At 44.9% G+C, this 12,443-nt stretch overlaps 1 protein-coding gene across 1 annotated transcript in view; it reads left to right on the top strand.

Moving 5' to 3' along the window:
- Positions 1 to 12,437, top strand: part of LOC311148045 (selenide, water dikinase 3-like) — a 30,161-nt gene extending 17,724 nt beyond the window's left edge. Inside the window, exons 4-8 of the mRNA XM_084184933.1 lie at positions 2,150 to 2,304; positions 6,269 to 6,359; positions 7,099 to 7,198; positions 7,617 to 7,829; positions 12,171 to 12,437. Of these exons, the coding sequence (XP_084041059.1) occupies positions 2,150 to 2,304; positions 6,269 to 6,359; positions 7,099 to 7,198; positions 7,617 to 7,829; positions 12,171 to 12,403 (792 nt within the window). The 3' untranslated portion in view covers positions 12,404 to 12,437. The remainder of the gene's footprint in view (positions 1 to 2,149; positions 2,305 to 6,268; positions 6,360 to 7,098; positions 7,199 to 7,616; positions 7,830 to 12,170) is intronic.
- The last annotated feature ends 6 nt before the right edge of the window (positions 12,438 to 12,443 follow it).

The raw sequence follows: 12,443 nt of genomic DNA, 5'->3' as shown, positions 1-12,443 counted from the left end.
GTTTGGTGCTAGTTGAGGGGAGAATGAATAAATACTGTTCCGTCCACTCGTCTTTGAATATACGGCTTTCAGAGTCAACTTTTGTGTTTGTTTTAACAAGATACTGGTAACTAAGCTCCTTCTATCTGTGATATTTACAGTTGAACCGCGGCCAAATTTTTATGTTTCTTTCTGCCTGCTTGTCCCAAGGTTCCGCTGAGGATATTTGGATTAATGTGATTGGGTAAGACGCGGCCTCTTGTATTTGCATATAACCACGCGATTGGATAAGACGGGGCACTAGTAGATGTGGGCGTGGCTTCGAGAGAGTGAGAAAGAGAGGTTGCTGAGTTAAAAAGCTGTCTAAAAATAATGTATTGAATTTTATATAACAAAATGCGATGATGTCCGGATTGACCCTTCTCTGGGTCCGGACCGCGGTCTGCCAGTTGAGTTTGGCTGGCGTAGGTGTATGTTTCATGATTTAACTAGTCATGGTGTGATTGTGTTAACGTACAATAACTCAAGTCCTTTTGTTCCCCCGACCGCATTACCTCCCAAGAGATCTTCGGTTTTCGTCCCAGCCGTGTATATTCCCCCTCAAGCAGACACCACGACGGCCCCCGACACCACGACGGCCCCCGACACCACGACGACCCTCAAGGAACTACACTGGACTTTGTGCAAACTGGAAACCGCATATCCTATTTATTGTAGCTGGGGACTTTAACAAAGTAAATCTGAGGAAAACACTAAGAAGTTTCATCAACACATTGCCTGTAGTACTCAGTCTTCAAAAACTCTCGACCATTGTTACTCTTTCTTCCTGAATGGCTACAAGGCCCCCCCCCCCGCCCTCCCTTCGGCAAATCAGATCACCACTCCATTCTGCTCCTCCCTTCCTATAGGCAGAACATCTAAATATATTTTATATTTGAGATTCTTCAAATAGCCACCCTTTGCCTTGATGACAGCTTTGCACACTCTTGGCATTCTCTCAACCAGCTTCACCTGGAATGCTTTTCCAACAGTCTTGAAGGAGTTCCCACATATGCTGAGCACTTGTTGGCTGCTTTTCCTTCAATCTGCCGTCCGACTCATCCCAAACCATCTCAATTGGGTTGAGGTCGGGGGATTGGTCTGTGATTTATTTAGAATTCAAGGCACACATAATCAGCATGGCTACCACAGCATTCTGCAGCGATACACCATTTCATCTGGTTTGTGCTTAGTGGGACTATCATTTGTTTTTCAACAGGACAATGACCCAACACACCTCCAGGCTGTGTAAGGGCTATTTTACCAAGCAGGAGAGTGATGGAGTGCTGCATCAGATGACCTGGCCTCCACAATCCCCCGACCTCAACCCAATTGAGATGGTTTGGGATGAGTCGGACGGCAGATTGAAGGAAAAGCAGCCAACAAGTGCTCAGCATATGTGGGAACTCCTTCAAGACTGTTGGAGAAGCATTCCAGATGAAGCTGGTTGAGAGAATGCCAAGGGTGTGTAAAGCTGTCAACGCAAAGGGTGGCTACTTTGAAGAATCTCAAATATATAAAATATATTTTGATTTAACCATTTTTTGGTTACTTCATGATTCCATATGTGTTATTTCATAGTTTTGATGTCTTCACTATTATTCTACAATGTAGAAAATAGTAAAAATAAAGAAAAACCCTTGAATGAGTAGGTGTGTCCAAACCTTTGACTGGTAGTGTGTATGTAAAATATATGATACTCCGGACTCCGACATTGATCGTTCTAATATTATATTTCTTAATTCCATTATTTTACTTTAGATTTGTGTGAATTGTTAGATACTACTGCACTGTTGGAGCTAGGATCATAAGCATTTCGCTACACCCGCAATAACATCTGCTAAAAAATGTGTATGTGACCAATAAAATGAGTTTTGATTTGAACATCATGCTGTGTATGTAGCAGCGTGTCTGGTGGGGCTTCGGAACAACTAACTGGCTGTTCATTCATAAACCCACTCATCTGCAAATGTCAGACTTTGGACTGACTGTTACATGTGAAGCAACCTCTCTGTAGCGTGTTTGTGTGTGCGTCAGACGTGCATGTGTTCCTGGAGTTATGCCCAGTCCGTCTAACCTGCAGAACTGGAAGCTAGTTGGCCGTAATGATGTGTGTTTTGTCTGTGTGCAGGAGCGCGAGCTTGTGATGCCTCTGATGATCCGTGGTTTCCGAGATGCGGCGGAGGAGGGCGGGACTTCTGTGACGGGCGGCCAGACGGTGGTCAACCCCTGGATCATCATAGGGGGCGTGGCCTCGGTCGTCTGCCAACCCAACGAGTTCATCATGTAAGAGCGGGAGTGTGGGTTCTGTTCAGAGAGTGGTCATGGTGTTATCAGTGGGTTATGTTCAGAGAGTGATCAAGGTGTTATCAGTTCTTGTTGGTAATAATAATATAATAATAATATGCCATTTAGCAGACGCTTTTATCCAAAGCGACTTACAGTCGTGCGTGCATACATTTTTGTGTATGGTAGCCTAGAGGTTAGAGTCCAGCCAGACAGGATCAATACTGTATCTTACTGTGTGTGTGTGTGTGTAGGCCAGACAGGATCAATACTGTATCTTACTGTGTGTGTGTGTAGGCCAGACAGGATCAATACTGTATCTTACTGTGTGGGTGTGTAGGCCAGACAGGATCAATACTGTATCTTACTGTGGGTGTGTAGGCCAGACAGGATCAATACTGTCTCTTACTGTGGGTGTGTAGGCCAGACAGGATCAATACTGTCTCTTACTGTGTGTGTGTGTGTAGGCCAGACAGGATCAATACTGTATCTTACTGTGTGTGTGTGTAGGCCAGACAGGATCAATACTGTATCTTACTGTGGGTGTGTAGGCCAGACAGGATCAATACTGTATCTTACTGTGTGTGGGTGTGTAGTCCAGACAGGATCAATACTGTATCTTACTGTGGGTGTGTGTGTAGGCCAGACAGGATCAATACTGTATCTTACTGTGTGTGTAGGCCAGACAGGATCAATACTGTATCTTACTGTGTGTGTGTGTAGGCCAGACAGGATCAATACTGTATCTTACTGTGTGTGTGTGTAGGCCAGACAGGATCAATACTGTATCTTACTGTGTAGGCCAGACAGGATCAATACTGTATCTTACTGTGTGTGGGTGTGTAGTCCAGACAGGATCAATACTGTATCTTACTGTGGGTGTGTGTGTAGGCCAGACAGGATCAATACTGTATCTTACTGTGTGTGTAGGCCAGACAGGATCAATACTGTATCTTACTGTGTGTGTGTGTAGGCCAGACAGGATCAATACTGTATCTTACTGTGTGTGTGTGTAGGCCAGACAGGATCAATACTGTATCTTACTGTGGGTGTGTAGGCCAGACAGGATCAATACTGTATCTTACTGTGTGTGTGTGTGTAGGCCAGACAGGATCAATACTGTATCTTACTGTGTAGGCCAGACAGGATCAATACTGTCTCTTACTGTGTGTGTGTGTGTGTAGGCCAGACAGGATCAATACTGTCTCTTACTGTGTGTGTGTGTGTGTAGGCCAGACAGGATCAATACTGTATCTTACTGTGTGTGTGTGTAGGCCAGACAGGATCAATACTGTATCTTACTGTTTGTGTGTGTAGGCCAGACAGGATCAATACTGTATCTTACTGTGTGTGTGTGTAGGCCAGACAGGATCAATACTGTATCTTACTGTTTGTGTGTGTAGGCCAGACAGGATCAATACTGTATCTTACTGTTTGTGTGTGTAGGCCAGACAGGATCAATACTGTATCTTACTGTGTGTGTGTGTGTGTGTAGGCCAGACAGGATCAATACTGTATCTTACTGTGTGTGTGTAGGCCAGACAGGATCAATACTGTATCTTACTGTGTGTGTGTGTAGGCCAGACAGGATCAATACTGTATCTTACTGTGTGTGTGTGTAGGCCAGACAGGATCAATACTGTATCTTACTGTGTTTGTGTGTGTAGGCCAGACAGGATCAATACTGTATCTTACTGTGTTTGTGTGTGTAGGCCAGACAGGATCAATACTGTATCTTACTGTGTGTGTGTGTAGGCCAGACAGGATCAATACTGTATCTTACTGTGTGTGTGTGTGTAGGCCAGACAGGATCAATACTGTATCTTACTTACTGTTTGTGTGTGTAGGCCAGACAGGATCAATACTGTATCTTACTGTGTGTGGGTGTGTAGTCCAGACAGGATCAATACTGTATCTTACTGTGGGTGTGTAGGCCGGACAGGATCAATACTGTATCTTACTGTGTGTGGGTGTGTAGGCCAGACAGGATCAATACTGTATCTTACTGTGTGTGTGTGTGTGTAGGCCAGACAGGATCAATACTGTATCTTACTGTGTGTAGGCCAGACAGGATCAATACTGTATCTTACTGTGTGTAGGCCAGACAGGATCAATACTGTATCTTACTGTGTGTAGGCCAGACAGGATCAATACTGTATCTTACTGTGTGTAGGCCAGACAGGATCAATACTGTATCTTACTGTGTGTAGGCCAGACAGGATCAATACTGTATCTTACTGTGTGTAGGCCAGACAGGATCAATACTGTATCTTACTGTATCTGTACTGGATGTGTTGGTCCTGACCGTGTCTGTGTGTGTGTGTGTGTAGGCCAGACAGGATCAATACTGTATCTTACTGTGTGTGTGTGTGTGTGTAGTCCAGACAGGATCAATACTGTATCTTACTGTGTGTGTGTGTGTAGGCCAGACAGGATCAATACTGTATCTTACTGTGTGTGTGTGTAGGCCAGACAAGATCAATACTGTATCTTACTGTGTGTGTGTGTGTAGGCCAGACAGGATCAATACTGTATCTTACTGTGTGTGTGTGTGTGTAGGCCAGACAGGATCAATACTGTCTCTTACTGTGTGTGTGTGTGTGTGTGTGTGTGTAGGCCAGACAGGATCAATACTGTATCTTACTGTGTGTGTGTAGGCCAGACAGGATCAATACTGTATCTTACTGTGTGTGTGTGTGTAGTCCAGACAGGATCAATACTGTATCTTACTGTGTGTAGGCCAGACAGGATCAATACTGTATCTTACTGTGTTTGTGTGTGTAGGCCAGACAGGATCAATACTGTATCTTACTGTGTGTGTGTGTGTAGGCCAGACAGGATCAATACTGTATCTTACTTACTGTTTGTGTGTGTAGGCCAGACAGGATCAATACTGTATCTTACTGTGTGTGGGTGTGTAGTCCAGACAGGATCAATACTGTATCTTACTGTGGGTGTGTAGGCCGGACAGGATCAATACTGTATCTTACTGTGTGTGGGTGTGTAGGCCAGACAGGATCAATACTGTATCTTACTGTGTGTGTGTGTGTAGGCCAGACAGGATCAATACTGTATCTTACTGTGTGTAGGCCAGACAGGATCAATACTGTATCTTACTGTGTGTAGGCCAGACAGGATCAATACTGTATCTTACTGTGTGTAGGCCAGACAGGATCAATACTGTATCTTACTGTGTGTAGGCCAGACAGGATCAATACTGTATCTTACTGTGTGTAGGCCAGACAGGATCAATACTGTATCTTACTGTGTGTAGGCCAGACAGGATCAATACTGTATCTTACTGTATCTGTACTGGATGTGTTGGTCCTGACCGTGTCTGTGTGTGTGTAGGCCAGACAGGATCAATACTGTATCTTACTGTGGGTGTGTAGGCCGGACAGGATCAATACTGTATCTTACTGTGTGTGTGTGTGTAGGCCGGACAGGATCAATACTGTATCTTACTGTGTGTGTGTGTGTAGGCCAGACAGGATCAATACTGTATCTTACTGTGTGTGTGTGTGTGTAGTCCAGACAGGATCAATACTGTATCTTACTGTGTGTGTGTGTGTAGGCCAGACAGGATCAATACTGTCTCTTACTGTGTGTGTGTGTAGGCCAGACAGGATCAATACTGTATCTTACTGTGTGTGTGTAGGCCAGACAGGATCAATACTGTCTCTTACTGTGTGTGTGTGTGTAGGCCAGACAGGATCAATACTGTCTCTTACTGTGTGTGTGTGTGTAGGCCAGACAGGATCAATACTGTATCTTACTGTGTGTGTAGGCCAGACAGGATCAATACTGTATCTTACTGTGTGTGTGTGTGTGTGTAGTCCAGACAGGATCAATACTGTATCTTACTGTGTGTAGGCCAGACAGGATCAATACTGTATCTTACTGTATCTGTACTGGATGTGTTGGTCCTGACCGTGTCTGTGTGTGTGTGTGTGTGTGTGTGTAGGCCAGACAGTGCAGTACCGGGGGACGTGTTGGTCCTGACCAAGCCTCTAGGAACCCAGGTAGCTGTCAACGCTCACCAGTGGCTGGACCAGGTAGGGTACCATACTGCTGTCTGTCTGTCTGTCTGGTGGCTGGACCAGGTAGGGTACCATACTGCTGTCTGTCTGTCTGTCTGGTAGCTGGACCAGGTAGGGTACCATACTGCTGTCTGTCTGTCTGTCTGTCTGGTGGCTGGACCAGGTAGGGTACCATACTGCTGTCTGTCTGTCTGTCTGTCTGGTGGCTGGACCAGGTAGGGTACCATACTGCTGTCTGTCTGTCTGTCTGGTGGCTGGACCAGGTAGGGTACCATACTGCTGTCTGTCTGTCTGTCTGTCTGTCTGGTGGCTGGACCAGGTAGGGTACCATACTGCTGTCTGTCTGTCTGTCTGGTGGCTGGACCAGGTAGGGTACCATACTGCTGTCTGTCTGTCTGTCTGGTGGCTGGACCAGGTAGGGTACCATACTGCTGTCTGTCTGTCTGTCTGTCTGTCTGTCTGTCTGTCTGTCTGTCTGTCTGTCTGGTGGCTGGACCAGGTAGGTCATATTCTAGCAGACTGGTCTGTCTTCTTAGTCTATCAGAGGCTTCTTTGGGTGTTTCTCTGGTGTCCAAAAATGTGGATCTCATTGAAAAAGATAAATAATCAATCTGTCTCCTCTCTCTCCCTCTTTCCCTCTTTCCCTCTCTCTCCCTCTTTCCCTCTCTCTCCCTCTTTCCCTCTCTCTCCCTCTTTCCCTCTTTCCCTCTCTCTCCTCGATCTCTCCCCCTCTCTCGTGTGTGCGCGTGCACAGCCAGAGAGGTGGAATAAGATCAAGCTGGTGGTCTCTAAGGAGGAAGTGGAGCAGGCCTACCAGGAAGCCATGTTCTCCATGGCAACGCTCAACCGCACAGGTAACACACACACACACTAATATAACAGGTAGCCTAGGGATTAAGCGCATTGGGCCAGTAACCGAAAGGTCGCTGGTTCGAATCCCCGAGCCGGCAAGGTGGGAAGCGTCTGCCATTCTGCCCTTGAGCAATGCAGTTAACCCCCAAGAACAACTGCTCCCTGGGCGCCGAAAAGTGGACATGGATTAAGGCAGCCCCCTACACCTGTCTGATTTCAGAGGGCTTGGGTTAAATGTGGAAGACACATTTTAGGTTGAATGCATTCAGTTGTGCATCTGACTAGGTACCCCCCCCCACCCACCCCCCCCCCCCCCCCCACACACACACACACACACACACACACACACACACACACACACACACACACACACACAACAACCCGGTCTGTAAACCGCTCTGTGTGTTTGTGTGCTCACAGCGGCAGGCCTCATGCACAGGTTCCAGGCCCACGCGGCAACAGACGTGACTGGGTTCGGGTTGCTAGGGCACGCCCGTAACCTAGCGACGACGCAGCGTGCTGAGGTAGCCTTCGTCATCCATAACCTCCCCATCATTACCAAGATGGCCGCCATCAGCAAGGCCTGTGGAAACCTCTTCAACCTGCTGGGGGGGACGTCCTCGGAGACATCTGGTAGGAGACTGGGGCCGGGCGATTGGGCCAAAAATATCCAATCACAATACGTTTCACATATTTGACAGTATTTTATGTTTTTCAATAATTAAAATTATTTATTTGTGCCCTAGGTGGCAACACATACATTCTAAGTGATTTCAAATGGGGCTTTCTCCATTCGGATTGTTTTATACTGTTCAATCAAACTTCAACAAAACATTTCTCATTTAAAATGTCCACACTGCCACGTAAGGGCTGCACAACGTGGCCAAACGTATCTAGGCCTTATTTTTAACCAAATATTGCAATTAGATCAAAACACTTGAATAGTTCTAATTCCATAGTTAAAACGTAATACTGGGCAGTTCGAAGACAGTTTGACAACCAATGAAAAAGTATTTGATCCCCTGCTGATTTTGTATGTTTGCCCACTGACAAAGACATGATCAGTCTATAATTTTAATGGTAGGTTTATTTGAACAGTGAGAGACAGAATAATAACAACAAAAATCCAGAAAAACGCATGTTATTAAACGGAAAAGACTGACCTCTGATTGGCTCAGACTTCCCTATGGGGGAAAGAATGGGGTTTTGGGATAAATGCCAAAAATAACCTTGGACCTTAGATCTTAACACAGGTTTAGGAAATCTTATTATTTGTTATATAATCACGTGTTTTGATGGCGAACGATTTTAAAAATAGCTATTTTTATTTCTCAACTAGTAATTGAAACGCGCTTCCCATTGGCCTTTGAAGTGCATCGACAATGGTAGGAAGGTGTGAGCACGTCACGACGCATTTTGAAAACATAAACTTCATTGTTTGAAACTTGAAAGTTTTATTTCATATTATGAGGCATGTCTTACCTTGCTTCAAAGTAGCCTATAGCCAAAATTATTTTATATAGACTTCCATATGCCATTGAAACCAGTAGCCTATTTCTCCCATGTTCTGTTGGTTTTCAAATCAACTTTCTTTCATTGTCCAGTAGCCAAACTTCAAGCCTAGACATAATAGCAACCCCATGCTAGCTGTTGCATCTTTAGATCTCTACATTTCTAATGGATGTTTTCATCTGTCACATGGAACCGCTTGCATGTGCGGTGCCCTTTTGGCAATGGCGGTTTCCCGTCCACTGCTTTATGGAACGAACATTCGCGCGTAGCCTACTGCCTTGTGTGTGCTGACTGTTTAGCCTCTACGGGATCGGTGTCCCGTATACGGGACGGTTGAGCTAACGTGCGCTAATGTGATTAGCATGACTGTTGTACGTAACAGGCAGCTTTCCAGGACATAGACATGTCTTATATGGGCAGAAAGCTTAAATTATTGTTAATCTAACCACACTGTCCAATTTACAGCAGCTATTACAGTGAAGAAATACCATGCTATTGTTTGAGGAGAGTGCACAACAACAAAAAACATATCATGGCAACTGGTTTGATACATTCACCTCTGAAGGTAAATAATGTACTCACATTCAGTAATCTTGCTCTGATTTGTCATCCTAAGGGTCCCAGAGATAAAATGTAGCATAGTTTGTTTAATAAAATCCATTTTTATATTCAAATGTAGGAACTGGGTTCTACAGTTTGAACCCTTGCTGTCTCTGGCTCCACACCCACCCCGCCCGGCCATCTAGATGTGTGAAAGTTAGTGTATAAGCTAATGATCCATCATGTATGACATTCCTGGGAGTGTGTAAACTTACATTTTGTATTACCATATCATTTTTGTAGTTATGTACTTGAAAATGTATCAATTGACCAATTCGGCACATTTGGGCAGACTTCATACAAAATAGTCCAGTATTGCAATGCTTCACTGGATCAATCTGAAACGTTTTACGCACACTGCGGCCATCTAGTGGCCAAAGTCTAAATTGCGCCTAAACTGCTCTATTATATTGTGGCCTTTCTCTTGCATTTCAAAGATGATTTTTTTAAAAATAGTGTTATCTTTTACCAGATCTAATGTGTTATATTCTCCTACATTAATTTCACATTTCCACAAACTTCAAAGTGTTTCCTTTCTCAAATAGTATCAAGAATATGCATGTCCTGAGCTACAGGCAGTTAGATTTGCGTATGTCATTTTAGGCGAAAATTGAAAAAGGGTCCGATCCTTAAGAGGTTAAAGTGCAGTGTATTTGACCTTTAATTGTACAACAACCCATATTTAGAGAGAACATCTTTAGGCCATATCGCTCAGCCTGATGTTGAGTGTGAAAAACTCAGCAGCGTTGCAGTTCTCAATCCGGTGCGCCTGGCAAATACTACCATACCAAAGGCACTTAAATATGTTATCTTGCCTATTCACCCTCTGAATGGCACATATACACAATCCATGTCTCAATTGTGTCAAGGCTTAAAAATCCTTCTTTAACCCGTCTCCTCCCCTGATTTTGAAGTGGATTTAACAAGTGACATCAATAAGGGATCATAGCTTTCACCTGGATTCACCTGGTCAGTCTGTCATGGAAAGAGCAGGTGTTCCTAATATTTTGTACACTTGGTGTATATAGATCATTTACACACAGGAGTCAGCTCAGACAGATCCATGTCAGACAGGCCCAGCTCAGACAGATCCATGTCAGACAGGCCCAGCTCAGACAGATCCATGTCAGACAGGCCCAGGTCAGACAGGCCCAGGTCAGACAGGCCCAGCTCAGACAGATCCATGTCAGACAGGCCCAGCTCAGACAGGCCCAGCTCAGACAGATCCATGTCAGACAGATCCATGTCAGACAGGCCCAGCTCAGACAGGCCCGGCTCAGACAGGCCCAGCTCAGACAGATCCATGTCAGACAGGCCCAGCTCAGACAGATCCATGTCAGACAGGCCCAGCTCAGACAGATCCATGTCAGACAGGCCCAGCTAAGACAGATCCATGTCAGACAGATCCATGTCAGACAGATCCATGTCAGACAGATCCATGTCAGACAGGCCCGGCTCAGACAGGCCCGGCTCAGACAGGCCCGGCTCAGACAGGCCCGGCTCAGACAGGCCCAGCTCAGACAGATCCATGTCAGACAGGCCCAGCTCAGACAGATCCAGGTCATGAGCTCCATAAGCAGCAGATTATAATTTAGAAATGGAAAATGAAATGTGTTTATGAAAGAAATGTTAGTGCTTCGTATCGCATCAAACTGAATCGCAGCGAATCGCCCCTCTAATCAAACTGAATCGCAGCGAATCGCCCCTCTAATCAAACTGAATCGCATCGATTCGTTCCTCTAATCAAACTGAATCGCATCGAATCGTTTAAAAACTAAAACGTATTGTATCTGAGCCCATGCATCGAGTCGTCTTGAAAGGGAAGGATGCACATCCCTACTATTGCTCTCTCTTCCTCTGATTTAGAAGATACCGTTGCACCAGCAACATGCTGATCTGGTCCTACACCATCACTGGAATCAGGCTGTATTAGATACAGCGAGGGGAAAAAAGTATTTCATCCCCTGCTGTTAAAATTATAGACTGATCATGTCTTTGTCAGTGGGCAAACGTAGAAAATCAGCAGGGGATCAAATACTTTTTTCCCTCACTGTAGGTAAGTTTGCTCTGACTCGGATTACATTTACAGCGAGCTCCAAAAGTATTGGAACAGGGACACGTTTGGCTCTGTACTCCAGCACTTTGGATTTGAAATTATACAATGACTATGAGGTTAAAGTACAGACTGTCAACTTTAATTTGAGGGTATTTTCATCCATATCTGGTGAACCGTTTATGAAATGACAGCATTGTTTGTACATAGTCCCCCCATTTTAGGGGACCAAAAGTATTGGGACAAATTCACTTACATGTGTATAAAAGTATTAAGAAGTGTAGTATTTGGTCCCATATTCACAGCACACAATGACTACATCAAGATTGTGACTCTACAAATTTGTTGGATGCATTTGCTGTTTGTTTTGGTTGTGTTTCAGATGATCTTGTGCCCAATAGAAATGAATGGTAAATAATATATTGTGTCATTTTGGAGTCACTTTTATTGTGAATAAGAATAGAATGTTTCTAAACACTTCTACATGAATGTGGACGCTACCATGGTTACGGATAATCCTGAATGAATCGTGAAAAATTGTGTGAGAAAGTTAAATAAACGCACAAATATCATACCCCCCCAAAAATGCTAACCTCCCCTGTTATTGTAATGGTGAGAGGTCAGCATGTCTTGGGAGTATGATATGTGCTCTGTAGCTTTCTCATTCACCATTATTCACGATTCATTCAGGATTATCCGTAGTCATGGTAGCATCCACATTCATGTAGAAGCGTTTAGAAACATATTCTATTGCTATTTACAATAAATTACTCCCAAATGACACTATTTACCGTTCATCCTGTGTGTAGGAGGCCTGCTAGTAAGCCTGCCCAGAGAGCAGGCGGCCCGGTTCTGTGCGGAGGTGAAGGGTCAGGGGTCGGGGGGAGGAGCCTGGATCATCGGCATCGTGGAGAAAGGAGAACGCGGCGCTCGCATCATCGACAAACCACGCATCATCGAAGTCCCGCCCAGAGGGACCGCTGCAGCCAATCAGGAGAACAGCAGCTCCACTAGTCCCGCTCCCGGCGATACGATGTCATAGACTCTCCCTCTGACGTGTGGTGTGTGAGGCGGTCCATCTC

Source organism: Coregonus lavaretus (genome assembly GCF_964263955.1).
Source record: "Coregonus lavaretus genome assembly, chromosome: 20".
Lineage (NCBI taxonomy): Eukaryota > Metazoa > Chordata > Actinopteri > Salmoniformes > Salmonidae > Coregonus > Coregonus lavaretus.
The sequence above is the reverse complement of the archived record's forward strand: the minus strand, read 5'-3'. Positions and strand labels throughout refer to the sequence as shown.